Source organism: Aythya marila, assembly GCF_965140915.1.
Source record: "Aythya marila genome assembly, chromosome: 4".
Taxonomy (NCBI): domain Eukaryota; kingdom Metazoa; phylum Chordata; class Aves; order Anseriformes; family Anatidae; genus Aythya; species Aythya marila.
The window spans coordinates 49,992,542-50,007,169 of record NC_139045.1 but is presented as its reverse complement, the minus strand read 5'-3'; the positions used below and the strand labels follow the sequence as shown (position 1 = coordinate 50,007,169).

General features: G+C 38.5%; 1 protein-coding gene across 1 annotated transcript in view; it reads right to left on the bottom strand.

Moving 5' to 3' along the window:
- Positions 1-1,324: 1,324 nt before the first annotated feature.
- LOC309878116 (tyrosine-protein kinase TXK-like) overlaps positions 1,325-14,628 on the bottom strand; it is a 20,647-nt gene continuing 7,343 nt past the window's right edge. The window contains exons 5-15 of the mRNA XM_082760299.1: positions 14,020-14,085; positions 13,273-13,327; positions 12,402-12,481; positions 10,865-10,992; positions 9,204-9,278; positions 8,075-8,246; positions 7,141-7,357; positions 6,524-6,588; positions 4,391-4,509; positions 3,792-3,949; positions 1,325-2,417 (exon numbers count right to left, since the gene is read on the bottom strand). Of these exons, the coding sequence (XP_082616425.1) occupies positions 2,349-2,417; positions 3,792-3,949; positions 4,391-4,509; positions 6,524-6,588; positions 7,141-7,357; positions 8,075-8,246; positions 9,204-9,278; positions 10,865-10,992; positions 12,402-12,481; positions 13,273-13,327; positions 14,020-14,085 (1,204 nt within the window). The 3' untranslated portion in view covers positions 1,325-2,348. The remainder of the gene's footprint in view (positions 2,418-3,791; positions 3,950-4,390; positions 4,510-6,523; positions 6,589-7,140; positions 7,358-8,074; positions 8,247-9,203; positions 9,279-10,864; positions 10,993-12,401; positions 12,482-13,272; positions 13,328-14,019; positions 14,086-14,628) is intronic.

The following is a 14,628-nucleotide window of genomic DNA, read 5'->3' as shown; positions in this document are numbered from 1 at the left end:
GATATTGTGGCACTTGAATAAGAAACGCCTTAACGTACTGTGTGAAGGTACTCCCAGATGTTGACACAGTAGGGTTAAGAACTCCTTTTCCCAAGGGATGATAACTATCAAAATACTATTGCAGTAAAGGAGAGTTATTAATGCCAGGAGTGAATTTGACCCAGAGATGCCATCATCTTCTAGAACTTCAATACTTGGGATGATCAATGTACTTCATTTTATTGTTACAGTTGCAGGGGATTTTTTTTTGTTTGTTTTGTTTTGTGTGTGTGTGTGTTTAAGTTTGGGAATGAAAAAACTAAGTTGTCCAGACATCAATCATTCTTTATCTACTGGGTTTTAAGTATTTTGTCTATGAAATGCTATAAAAAGAAATATATTTACCCATAAATAATTCACAATACAATCACATTAAAAAATATTTATTTACAGCGATCTGACTGTTCTACATAAAACAATCTCCTATTTCAGTTGCCTTTTCTTTTCTGTAATACACTTGTATTGACCAAAATTAAGAGTTAAAATTAAAAGTGAATAATAACATTACAAGCAGGGTTACAGACATTGTGCATGTGAGGTCTCACAGAAATTGTTTGAGCTAGACTAATTCAAAGCACTTCTTTTTACAGCCAGGTTCCAGCTTTAAATTGTTTATTAACCATTCCGGATACTTACAGGGGAGCGGTAAGGAGGTGTGGGCATTCAAGTATGCAGCAGCAAGACAGGAATGGAAGACAAAAGTAGAATTCAGGGAGAGGTCTGAATAAAATAATCCTTACTTGTTCTCCTTGATGTACATAGAATTAGCAGAGAAGGTGCCTTTACCTGTGAGCAGGATTAAAGTTCTTCAGGGATGCTCAGTGCTTCCAGCTATTCAGATGTCACTTGGGAGGCACTGAGGGGTGACTGCTCCCTCTGTGTGCCTTGATCCCCAACAGCATGCAGTACCTGGGTTCTGCTCCAGCAGTTATGTTTCCTCTGAAACACTGCTCCTTTTCTTCTGTGCTTTGCAGTACAGAAGTTCTTGCCTTTAGATATGATGTCTCTGACACTTTATCAAAGTCTCTTCCATCATTTTTGGTGCTGCTAATCAGTATTGTCTAGTGCAAGAACCATATTAAGCAACAAATCACTCCTTAGTAATACTATTATGGGAATTAGTGTAGCTCTGACAAAAAGAATTAAAAAAAAAAAAAAAAAAAAAAAAAAAGGCTTGCATGGCAAGTAAGCTTGGTTGCTTCTTTCCAGACAGGAGATTTTTCTCCCTAATCAGGAAAACGAAGCCTTGAGAGCCCCCAAACCAGACTCCTCAGATATCTTTCTCAAATGAGCAAAAGCCATACCAGGCCCAAACAGCTGCTTCACTATATAGGATGCTGCTACCACAATTTAAGTAGAAACAGCTGTAAGAGTGTGAGGAATGTTTTAACAATTCGTGTCCATAAAGAACAATTCTGTTTGAATCCTGTCTGCCTCTGGGCCCTGCACTGGCAATTTAATTCTTGAACCACAGATGCAGTGTGTCCCAGTCTCCCCCTCATTCTAGTCAATTTATCAAGTCTTCAGAAAATACTCCTTAAATTTATGAACCTGTTTGCTTTTGTTATTCCGGACTTCTATTTCTAACAGTTACAGCCTTTTTTTTTCCTGTCTTCTTCGAGATTAATTTAACACTGCTATAGATGTGACTGTCCCTGTGAATGGCTGGGGAAGAATGTTTTAATTACTCGTGAAGTGTCAATAAGAAAGCTATTTGTGTTTGATGTCTGGGAGTTTCAGAACAACTGATAACAACTAGTGACTGTTATGGGATACTATGCAGACCTTTGGTATCTGGCCAGGGGGCCAAGAGATTAAGAAGAAGAAAAAAGAAGCTGAAGGACGGCTGGGAGACAAGACCTGCAGAAAATGTTCTATAAACTTGGTATGGTGCCAAGTGAGTACAAAGGGGAGAGGAAGACTACGAGCCTTCAGCATGAAAGACCCCTAGAGACCCCCAGAGGAGACTGATGCGCATGCTCCAGTAGGAGGGACTGGACCCCAGAAGCTAATTATAATAATCTATTTTTTTAGAAGTAGTAATGAATATGTATTAGTCTAGGAGCATAAAAATCAGCTGCTTGAGGTAACTGGTGTGCGTCCTGGTGGAGCGGAGACTCCCGGTGCACCCAGCGCTGTTTGCTTACCTCTATTCCTTTATATTCTTTTAATAAATCCTATTTTTTTATTTAATCCTAATTTGAATCCTGAGCCATTTATAAGAAGAGGCTGATGTTTTCTGTGTCAACTACATTGGCAGGCTTAATGCTGCTGATTTTCCAGTAAGTACACCTGTGTAACATCTCTGATTATCCCATTTCTGTTATATCTGTGAGGGTCTCTACTAATTCTTCAAAAGAAGGACGTCCTTCAGGTTTCTGGAAGAAAAGAAGAAAAAAAAAAAAAGAAAAAGAAAAAAAAAAAGAAAAAAAAAAAGCAGAGGATAAATCCAAATTAGCAGATTGATTAATTAAAGTACCCAACTTCAGAAGATGGTTATAGGTACATACAGGCTACTGCTTAAAAATTAATTTGTATTTTATTAATACTGAATGGAGAAAAGATAGAGTTTAGCACTTGAGAAAATAAACAGATAAATAAATGAATCATGTTCTGCATGTCAGCGTGCCAGAAGTTAATAGAATGCTTCCTAAAACTGCAGCAGCATGTGCAGAGACACTTTTTTCTTTCTCTTTTTTTTTTTTTTTTTCTTTTTTTTTTCTTTTTGTGTTTTTTTGTTTCGTTTTAGCCAGAAGCCATATGTGGATTTCTTCCCTGCAGTGGTTGTTCAACCCTAATATTCAGAGATATTTCCTGAGCTTTAGAAAAAAAGGATGTTCACTGTTGTATCATTTAATACATTGCAGCTCAGTATGGAACAACAAACTCCTGACTGACATCAGGAAAAGAGGGGACTTCTTCCTCACCTCATCTTCTCTCTGCTGGCAGGCATCCCAGTGGGTGCTTGCAGTGAGCAACCATGCTATGTGCAGTTTAGGTTTCAGTCTCTTAAACTTACTTAGCAGCTTTCATACAGCTTTAAAAGATGGGCAAGAGAGAAGAGGTAGGATAAAGGAGACAATGGTAGCAATGAGATCCCCCAACTTTAAAAATTATTAAAAAGTAGTTTTTATGTAAAATTAAAGATTCATTTCCTGTAGACACTGCAGGAGGGACCTCAAGGGATTACTCAGGTGGAAAAGTTGATGAAGTCCATGTTTTGACAACAATATAGAAATGAATAGTTGCTGGAGAAATGGATAAAGAACATCGATGCAAGCACCATATCAGAGTGCACATGGTGAAAGGGAGGCTCTGGAGCAGTGAACAGACATACTGATGTACATCTGGAAAATGGGAAGGCAAATCCACATGTAGTGGGCATACTCATTTTGTATATGAATGTGTTAAGGTTATCATTCAGAGGAAAGCTAGAGAGCTATGCATGACACAAAGATGTGAAAAAGGTATTATATTTGGTGCAGTAGAGAAGTGAGACTATACTGAAATACTCAAAACTAGGGATGGTGTAGAGCTATCATATAGATTATGTGCTTTGTATTTATTGGATGCAATGGTCAAAAGAAACAGAGCTTCAGTAAACTTAGACATGACTTGTGAAAAGCATAGCGACAAATACCGAGGATGCCACAAAGTACAGGTTTCAATGCCCCTGTTTTTGAGGATTATCTTCAGATACACATTAGCAATGGAGAATAATGTAATATCACAAGAAAACAAGAGCAACAAACCTCATGCCAGCAGCTGTACATGACTTTGTACACAGTATGCGATGCCAAATGTGGTCGATAAAGTCGGTTTCCCTCAGAAATCTCACGGACAACTTCACAATTTGATTTACTTTCAAAAGGCATTTTGCCTTCTGTGAAGACTTCCCACATCAGCACACCTGGATGTGAACCAAAATATTTAGGACAAAATAAGATCCACAAACCCACAAGCTATTTAATGATATGAGAAGCCCCAAAATCACTCTTTCTTTTCCATGTATTGATGGACAACTTGAGTTGAATGAACACAGGAAAACAAAAAAAGTTTCAACTGATGCAATTCTGTGCCCATTTAAGTCAGCTAAGATGGTGGTCCACGAAAATGAGATAAATAAGCATTTGGTTAATGCTTACTTACCAAGAACACACATATCTGTCAAATCCAATTTTTAGATTAAAAATCTATTAAAAATCATACTCTCTCAAAAATATAGGCAATATTTGAAAAATAAGATCATGTAAAGATTAAGATAGGCAGCATCAATAAGAAGTTGTACTTTCCTCAATCACATCATTAGTTTAATAAAACAACATGTTGCACATTAATCTAATCCACTCACCAAATGACCAGACATCGGATTTGCTGCTGTACTTTTTGAAATGAAAGACTTCAGGAGATGACCACTTGACTGGAAACTTGGCACCTGAAGAGCTGATATATTCATCATCAATGACATACCTAAAGAATATCAGCAAATGACATGTATTTTAATGAGACTTATAGCACAAGCAGCTCTGGCAGCATTTCCACAGGTGGTTTATAATTCCATAAAAATACGGTCTCAATTTATAAGCAAAGAAATTGTATTACTAATTTAACAAAAAAATGTGCACAGACACCCACACTATGCAGTTAAAAAGATTTCTATTTAAATGGGTGATTTATTTGTGAGAAATATGTCAGAATAAAATGTTCTAATACCATCTGTAAGACTCACAGGATAGTTGTACTTATCATATGCTGGGAAATGTCCCTACACCCCTGGTAAGAAAAAGAGCAACACTAAATAATTGCTGTCTCTTTTTAAAAGAGAACATTTATTGCACATGAAAACTACTGGCAAAAGGTTACACTTATTTACACAGCTGGAGCTACTGGACTCTGCTACCCAACTTCACAGATGAAATTTCTGGCACATTGTTATTACAGAAGCAGCACACCAAATTTTCATCACATACAAACAAACAACAAGGTGCACTGAAGTATAATTTTGCCCAAGCTTACAGGAGCTGTGTTAAGACCTATCAGATCAGAAGAGTTTATGTGCCTACTACAGGCATTTAGGGGCAACATTTGAAAAGGCTGAGCCCTACATCTGTACAAACTCTGTGCACATTTTTCCCATATTTACTTTTATGAGAAGATGACAGAGAGACACTACATAACACTTGTCACAGAAGGTATAATGCATAGGCACTTCTAATGCACCTTTCAAAGGAGGCCACAGTGAGAGAAATTGCCTCTTTGCCTCACTTTATTATTATTGGGGCAGGCACAGAACAATGAGAGGTTATTGGATAATGAACGCAAAAAATAAGAGTACAAAACCAGTCAGTTTTGTGAGCTTTGACTAATTAGAGGGTGTTCCCATCACCTCTCCATGGTCTCCCTGGGAAAGGTCTTCTCTTTTTGTTAACAGGAACCCATTCAGGTCCATTACTTTCATATTGGACCTTGACAGCCCATTGGTCTCTTGCTGAATTTTCCGGGGCATTTGGATGAGTCTAGACCTATAGGCTTATTTTTACCTTTATGGCAATCAATGAAACCAGCAGGCACTGCCATGGCACAGCACAGCCTTTTAAAAAACAAGTATGTAGTTATGAACTACTGTGGTAATCCTTAGGTAAGAAATACAAGGTAAAAATTAACAGAAAGGTAGGTAACGTGGCTGTACTGATCTAATGACTACAGCAGTAAGGTGGACATCACCACCACCTACTGCACAGAGCTACACACTGCCTTTCAATCCAAAAGATGAGCCTATTCAATCCAAAAGCAGCCAGTAAGACAAAGAAACAAAGGATTTTGTGCTGGGGTTGCAAGGAGTGATGGGGCAAGATAGAAGGAGTGAGACCAATTATTTGGCCAGCCACTGGTCATTCACTCAGTTCAGCTGTAAAATATAGTGCACCCTCTCATGGAAGTCCAGAAGGGCAGAGTTACATTTCTCTGACCTGTGGTTGTTGGAGTGCATTTTGCTCTCTCTTCATGTTTGTCTGGTCCTCTCATTAAGCAGAAAAACCACTTCCCTGCTAGAGAAGCACACATCACGCTTCCTGCCTGCGCATCCTCCTTGCCTCCTGCCTCACCTACTGAAGTCTCTAAAGGTCAGTAAGAGCTACATGTCTTCCTGCAGGCTTTCTGTCCTCCTGGGCACTCAGAAAATTTGGGGTACTTGCTTCTTTGAGCCTCTGGTAGTCCTGTGCCTGCTGCTGCTCTGTCCATAAGCTACTTCTGGCATTTACTAGACACTCAGTTCATCTGTCTTAAAGTCACTGATGAGAAGAGAAACAATGCAACATCCCGTTTATGGTACAAGAGTTAAACAGCAGTGTTTATCACTTCAATCAAAATTCAGAAATTGAGCACAGTGGGATTCCCCAAATCATCTAAGGAAGCAGTGAAGTTAGCCCAAGTCCTCATTACCATCAACAGAGAACAGGACACCCACTAAACTTGTACTTCCTACCTTGCCATGCCGAAGTCAGATACTTTAACGATGTGCTCAGCATTGACTAAGCAGTTTCTTGCAGCCTGGGGAAAAGGAGAGAAACATATCTGAAATCTGGGCTAAAAAAAAAAAAAAAAAGAAAAAAAACAACAGAGTAATTGTGTTTCAGCTCATATGGTTTATATTCTAAAAGGAGATGAGTGTCTTGCTCAAAACAAGGAAAAAGTAAAGTTCTGTCTCCAAGTAGGTGAATGCCTTTCGCTGCTGTGTAATTACACATACATTAGCATATACTAGCCTGAATGCTTGCAATATTTTCATGTACAGTAAAAGAAATTTTAAGATGCAGAGTCTTAGTTATCCATGCAGATATTTTCCTGAATGCTAGGCATTTGGACACTCACTACCAATTTTTAAAAGTGTTTTTGTGACCTCTTTGTTCCCTGTGTATGAGGTAGGGAAGACAAGCCACCCATATATCCCGGCATCAAGGTAAGGCAGAGGGAGCATTCAAAATGTGGATAGAGGAAGATTTTGTTGAATCTTACAGGACACATTAGTGTCCCACAGAATTCAGTGGCATGTTCTATATCACCAATATTTACCGAGAACCTCAGAAAACCTACTGTACTTACTAAATCACGGTGAATGAACCTATTTCTTTCCAGATACTCCATCCCTTCACACACATCCTGGCATATGCTCAACAGCAGGTCCCTGCTGAGTTTCCCCCGTCTCTGCCGCAGGTAGTTGAGCAGGCAGCCGTTCTCCATGAACTCAGTCACTACATAGAGAGGCTTGTGGCGCGTGCACACTCCGTAAAGCTGGACCAGCTTCGGGTGGGAGAGTTTCCTGTTCAGGATTGCATTTCAGTCAGGTGATCGTCTGCTCTTGGCAGATGACTAGACTTTTCATTCTCATGATGATACTGAAAAACACTTTCAGTACTTGCTAAACATCCTTCAGTTCGGCTGGCCTCAGAGTTGTCTCACTACCTAACACATTTCTGCAATTTCCTCCAAAAAGTTCTGCAAGATCATCATAGTCCCTCCAATACATAATGGATAAATGCAACCTTGATATGGATAATATGAAATGGAGAGATCTAACTATATTTGGTTTTCAGGAAGGGACACGAGCTGCTGCAAGCGTTCTCCTCAGCTTCCACCTCCTTCTCTGGCCATGCCAAAAGCAGGTCTGAATACTTCTGTAATTTGCAAAATTAGTAGAAATGGCAATACAGTTTCTTAGAAGCTTTAGTTAGGCATGAACTCTGCCTGTGCTCCCAGAAGCACTAAACTATGGGTGAAAGAATAGCTGTAGGAGCAACTACCAGCACATTTACCACCCACTAACCTCCACCATGCAAAGCAGCACACACTCTAAAGAAAGACTCTGGTGATGGGTGTAGCAGGCACCTGCTTAGCTCATTACATCAACCTTTCTGTCCTGCACGTCCATTACTCCCATCAAAGTGGTTTTGTTTGCTTGTTTTAAATTGAAATAGGTTATATCTTTTTTTCAGTCATCTTCATGTCAACTATCAGACAGAATATTTTTTGTACTCACATCATCACTTTGGCCTCCTCAATGAAATCGTCCTCAGACATTGCACCTTCATTGATCGTTTTGATGGCAACTTTGATGGTTGCTTTCCATTTACCCAGCTGAACAACTCCAAACTGCCCGCGTCCAAGCTCCTTCATAAACGTCAGTTCTGATGGGTTTAATTCCCACTCCTCTATAAAAGCAACCCCATGTTACAATAGTCTAGGAGACACACCTGGCTATTTGCAGGTAATGCACACAGAGAAATTTCACAACCCTTCATCAGCTTTAGCATGGGTTTTATATAACTGGAATTTCCCACACATATGTGTATAGACGTGAATGTTATTTTGCAGCTTGTAGAATGTGACTGCTTTGCAAACTGCATAATGCTGGAATGTCTGAGTCTTGAAGATAAGGCAAAGTTTTGATTACCTCTGAGAACTTTTTTAGCATTATCATATGTGATGTTTTTAACTCTAAACCAGTTCCGGGGGATAGTATAGCTACAGAAATAGTTACTGGATACCTCCATTGTATTAACCAAAATAGTTCTGCCCTCCAGAAATATTAAGCCTTGATACTGATGAAAACATTCACAGTAAAGATATATGCCTGTGGACATTCCTTTATATATATATACATATATATATGTTTATGTGTACTTATCTACCACCCAATATTAGCTTCCTGATCTATGTACGCAGCACTGGTATTTACTGCTTGTTTTCTATCAATGTGAAAGGTTTCACTCTTATTTCTACATCCTGCAGAATCGACAAAGAAAATATTCCTCATAAATAATATTAATTTCAATTTTTGTAGGCATTTAAATACATAAAATATCATTTAAAAATGTATTAAGTGTCTATTTAAGTCTGCTTACAAAAGTCCAGATGGCTCTGAAATGCACTAGTGGTTGTAAAAGAAGCACCACACTGACTAAACTGCAGGAATTGAGTCACGTCTCATTTAGTTCTGACACCTTACGAGGAAATGCGTGTCTGATTTTCATGATTATGAAGGTGTTTATGTATTAACTTACGACTGGGAAATTTCACTGACACAATTATTAGCTGGATGAATGTGATCTCAATTCTTGCCTAGACAGAAACCTAAATCTCCACCAAAAAAAAGATAAAAAATTTACCGTAACTAAATCCCACTGTTGCTGGTGAAGAACCTCCAGTTGATCCAACTGGATGTCGGAGACGAGTGATAAGACCTGCAGGAAACAAAGTACCAATATTCTGTTGACCAATTGCACTATTTTAAAGTGTGCTACATCATACCTTTTCTCAAAAAAATATAAAAAATTAAAAAAATAATAATTGATATAGATATCTTATTTCTTGATGTTAATTTTTCTTACAACTTCTCACTGCAGTGAAGAAATGGAAGAGGACACTACCCTTTTCCAGCCTGCTTGATAAGTTACTGTTTCAGAATACAAATACTCTTTTCAAAATTCTAAGTAATTGCTTCTCTTTGTTTTTGTTTTTGTTTTTAAGTTTATTACTAGATCTATGACAATACCATTTTGGGATACCAGCTGAGATCTAGCCAGTGCTTGTACAAACATACGTAATCAGACAACTTCTATCTTGAAGAAATGATATTCAAAATTATTATTTAATTAAGTAAATGATGTGTCTATTAATATGTTGCACTCCTGTGCAAATGCACTGTTACTCTACTTCAAACTTCAGACCACTACAAAAGTATCTATAGTACCATACAACCAGAAGTGACACTCTTTCTTGCTTGTACAGTGTTAGTGATCTTAAGTAATACTACATGAGTTCTACAATACTACATCACCAACATAAACAGTGTCTTAAGTACACTTTTTCAGGATTGTTTCCCGCTGCAAGAAATATTTTTGTGTCTGACATTCCTTTTTTTCTCAATTTATGAGCCAACAGTACCAGTGAACACAACCCTTTCTACTTTCCTAATTTTTAATCTAAAAAGTGTGTCTTTGCTTTTTTAAAGCTAGCTCATTGTGCTCACCAAGGACGCCCTGCATGCATTCGTTCATTCTTTCCAATGTTACTTTCAGATCCTTTTCTGTTTCATGCATTTACTACCACCCCTTTCCCTCAGGTGAAAGCCTCTGTCCATTCCCGTCTCTTCCTGCCTTGCTAGTGTGAGGGGCTTTGTGCTTTCCTATCTCCAGTCATTCAGGGTAAAAAAATGTTTTATACCATATTAAAATGATAGGCAGAACCAAGATGAAGGGCAATTTTTAATGCTAGAAATTATAAAAGGCTGCTATGAGCCAACAACTAAAGGTGGCTGACACTGGTAAGATGCAAGCTAGTGTTGGAGAGTCCTTGTGCTCCCTAATTCTGCTTTTTGTTTGAAGGGGGTGAGCATATGTGCCAAAATCAATAAAAAGCTGCCTACTGATGCATAGCATGGTTCCTGTTTTTCTTAAATTCTATACATGCAAATCACTGGGTTGTAGGCAAGGAAAGAATTATGATAAAATTTCATGGAAGTCTCATTCAGCCACATATGAACCAGCAGAATACAGAGTAGGTAAGTACATAAGGTACTTACAGCTTTTTAAAATTAATTTCATTCATGTCTGTGAGTTTGGTAGGCTCATTCCTCCCATGACATATGCACATTGCAGCTACAACTCCAGCAGAAAGGATCATGGCATACTTGAATTTATTAGCAACAGAAAAATTTGTGTCTCTTTTTATAAGGAAAGGATTAGCGGAAGAGTCACTTCCAATCTTTCAAAGTCCTGATGAGCTTCAAAGCATCAGCAGTAATACCTTAACAGCTTATACCCATTACCTGCAGCATTGTGTCGATGATATTGGATAAGTTCAGGAACAGATGAGAAGAGATATTTTTCTGCTACATAATATTGTTCGAAGTGGTTTTTTTTGATTTGATAATGCCGAATGTCTCCACTGTGACTTCTGAAATCAACAAGCGATTATGATTTTCAGCAAAAAATAATTGATACTACAAACCTAATTAAATTTTATTTGAAAAACATGCACACAAAAAATCTGAAAACTTGGGATACAGTTCCCTAATTAAAATGACTGTGCATAGTTCAGATACTGTTTCAGCGGGGGGAAAAAAAAAAAAAAAGAAAGAAAAAAAAGGAAAAAAGAAGAAAAAGAAGAAAAAAAAAGAAAAAAAAAAAAAAAAAGAAGAAAAGAAAAGAAAAGGAAAAAGAAAAAAAGAAAAAAAGGCTTTCTGAGTAGGTCTCTTTCCCAGCTTTGGGAGGTAGCATTGTCCTGGTTTTGGCTGGGATAGAGCTAATTTTCTTCCTACTAGCTGGTGTGCTGCTGTGTTTGGATTTAGGATGAGAACAGCTGACCCAAAGGGACCAGAGGGATGTCCCATACCATATGGCCTCATGCTAAACAATAAAACCGGGGGAGTTGGCCTAGGGAGAGGCTGCCAGTGCTCAGGGACAGGCTGGGCATTGGTCCATGGGTGGTGAGCAGCTGCATTGTGCATCTCTTGTTTTGTGTATTCTTTTATCAGTACTATCATTTCTATTATTATTTTCCCTTCATCTTCTTTCCCATTAAACTGTCTTGATTATCTCAGCTCACAATTCTTTTACCCTTCCATTTTGGTGGGTGGTAGGAGGGAATGAATGGATGATTGTGTGGGGCTTATCTGCCCGTTGGGTTAAACCACAGCATGTCTTGTGTGTTTTATTGCACAAGTATTTATCCCTGTATCATTGCATCCATAAGAAGCAGCTGTAGCACTAACAGATGTAGGAGGGCTGAGGGATAGCCGTAGGAGACTGCTACAGATGTGAGGGGAAAGTGAGCCCAGTAACAGTCCTCCAGCTGAAGAAAGATGGTACAGAGAGGAGATTTTAGGAGAAAAATTGGGACCACCAAGGAGCCTGGTAGTAATTTACACTGAGCAGAGCCTGCTGAGAAGAAAAGCAGATCAATACAGTGGCCAAAGGGCTGTGCTGTGGTAGCATGGTGGGGCAGCCACAGCACTTGACATAAAAATTGGCAAGATGTGAATGAATGTAAGGTCTTACTGCCTGTGTTACGTGGGTGGGATGAACAGCCTTCACAGCAGATTATTTGAGCATTTCTATGAGTGCATGTCTTAGCAGGGCATTGGCACCCTGCCCCCCAGGCCTACTGCCCACCACCAGCACTTCGGCATAGGAGGGCATTTCCCCAGAGCGCTGCAATTCGCTGCAGTGCCCCCTGAACAGCCCCCCCAGTATTTCACTGCTGCTGTGCACCATATACCCAGCCTGCCCACTTATCCCAAGGAGCTTTAGGGAAGCTTTTCCTTCACACTTTGAGTCAAGCCATAACCATTCAAAGCAACTCACCCTTTAGACCGTGAATACACAGACAGTGTAAGGAGTCCCCGCTGGCTTGAATCTCTGACAACAAATGCACCTTCTTTGGACTGAAAAGAAATCCAGGTAGAGTTATTTTCTGCCTTTGAGCTCAAATGAAAGTCCTTTGAAATAGGACTTGCAGCTGATCAGCAAGTTCTGTGGAATACCTATGACTACCAGGGAGGGTGATAAAGCAGTAGTGAACAGGAATTGACAGCCAGGTACATAGCAGAGCAAAATTAACCGAGCAAAAATACCAAATGCCAGACCATTTCTTGGAGCTAAATATTTTAGGTGGATACTCTTCTGTGTGAAGTAGTGAAAAATCTTTTATTTACTAAATATATATATATATACAAATCACCAGAAAAAAAAAAAAAAAAAATGCTGTAAAACAGTTCTGAGATGTTCTTCTCTATTTTGTCTTGCCCAAGCCCTGTGTTAGTCCTTGAGCTTAATGAATTTAACTGAGATAGATGTTTTCATAACTGATAGATGGATTCCTGGCTCTGTACATAAGGAAGACACAGGGGTTTTGTTAAGCTCTGCCACCTTACAACTTACTTACCATGTGGATTTCAGTCATCAGTGTGTCATACCACAGACAAGTACAGCAAACTCCATGTAACTTGATTTATCCAGTATGGAAAATCTACACAGAATTTGCTGGGACTACTAAAAATTCTGGGAAGTGTGGACAGTCTGCACTGTACAGTCTCCCCAGAAAGCCATCTCTTTGTTTTAGGTCACCTGCTCTTACTGCATGCCGAGCAGATTTGGGTTTGACTGTTGAAATGCTTGATGCCATTACTGATAAATCTTTGCAGATATCATTAACTCTATTTATAAGCAGAGTTACCTTCTGTTGCAAGAGCAGTTCTGCCTGGCTTCTGTTGATGTTTTTGCAGTACCACCTGCAAGAACAAGACAAGTTTTCCTTCAACTTCAGCCAGAAAAATATGTTTTCTCTGCTACACAGAAGGCAAGGTTTAGTCTTAATAGTTGAACGGTTTCCCATCAAAAAAACCTGAACAGAACTATTGTTGTATATCAAACGTCTCTTAATTTGGAATTACTTCATTAGACCACTGTAAATACGACAACTACTTTCCCCATTGACTGGTTCACTGTGATTAAGCATGAGGTCACACAAAAGAAAAAAACAGGAAGCAGTTACGCCAGACTGTGATGAAATTTACAGTCAGGCTCACTGCTTCAGACCTCACTTCACTAGAGTTTTGCTGAATTTTACTCTTCTCTCCAGGAAACCAGACTGACTTGATTATAACTAACTTCCAGTCAATTAACTATACGTTCACAACAGGAAGAGATCAGAATATAGACATATTATGTAGTGAGCCTACAGAAATATGAAACATCTGGATTCTGTCATTATGGTTTATGCTGTTGAAGTCCTTGGTGCCTGTAACTCCACATTACATACTCCAAGCAGATAAATCAAAATCAAAATGGTTAATTCAGTCTAAGAGCTTTCAATAAGGAAAACACCTGTTCATATCTAGTAAAGACTGAAGGGTCAAGCACTGAAATGTACCACACCATTTTTAGAAAAGAAAGCACAATCATCATTTTCAAGGGTACTTACTCGTATGTTTCTAAATTACTTTTCTTGTTCTCAGTAACATAGTTGCTGGGAATTAGGCCTTCATTCCTGAAAAAACATATTGAGGGTAGTGTTATAGTAAGATGTAAAATATTAATAGCATTAAGGTAAGCATCTTACTTTTATTGAATGACAAATTTATTTATACTATTGGCTATGTCTTTAGATACTGAATCCTAGTGTGGGAATTGAATAAGAGTCTTAAGTCCATTCATCCTAGACAAAATCTTTCTGTCCCACAGCCTTGGAGAGCTACTGAAATGAGAAAGGCATCTGGGATAAGTACTTATAGAGTGCCATGAACAACATGTTAAGAAAAAATAGAAAAAAAATAGAAAAAAAAAATAGAAAAAAAATAGAAAAAAAAATAGAAAAAAAAATAGAAAAAATAACATTTCTTCCAAACCAGAAGCCACTTGTTTTATTTCTAGCCTTCTAATTCTGCCTTGAAGAAATGTAAAGTGTGTGCTTGCATGTATATACAAAATAATAATCCAGTGGACTCTCACTACAAATCTGAGTTGAGAAAAATTACCTAAAGGAGGGTTCTGAATGAAAAAGAGACAGATTTATTTAACCTGTAACAACTCC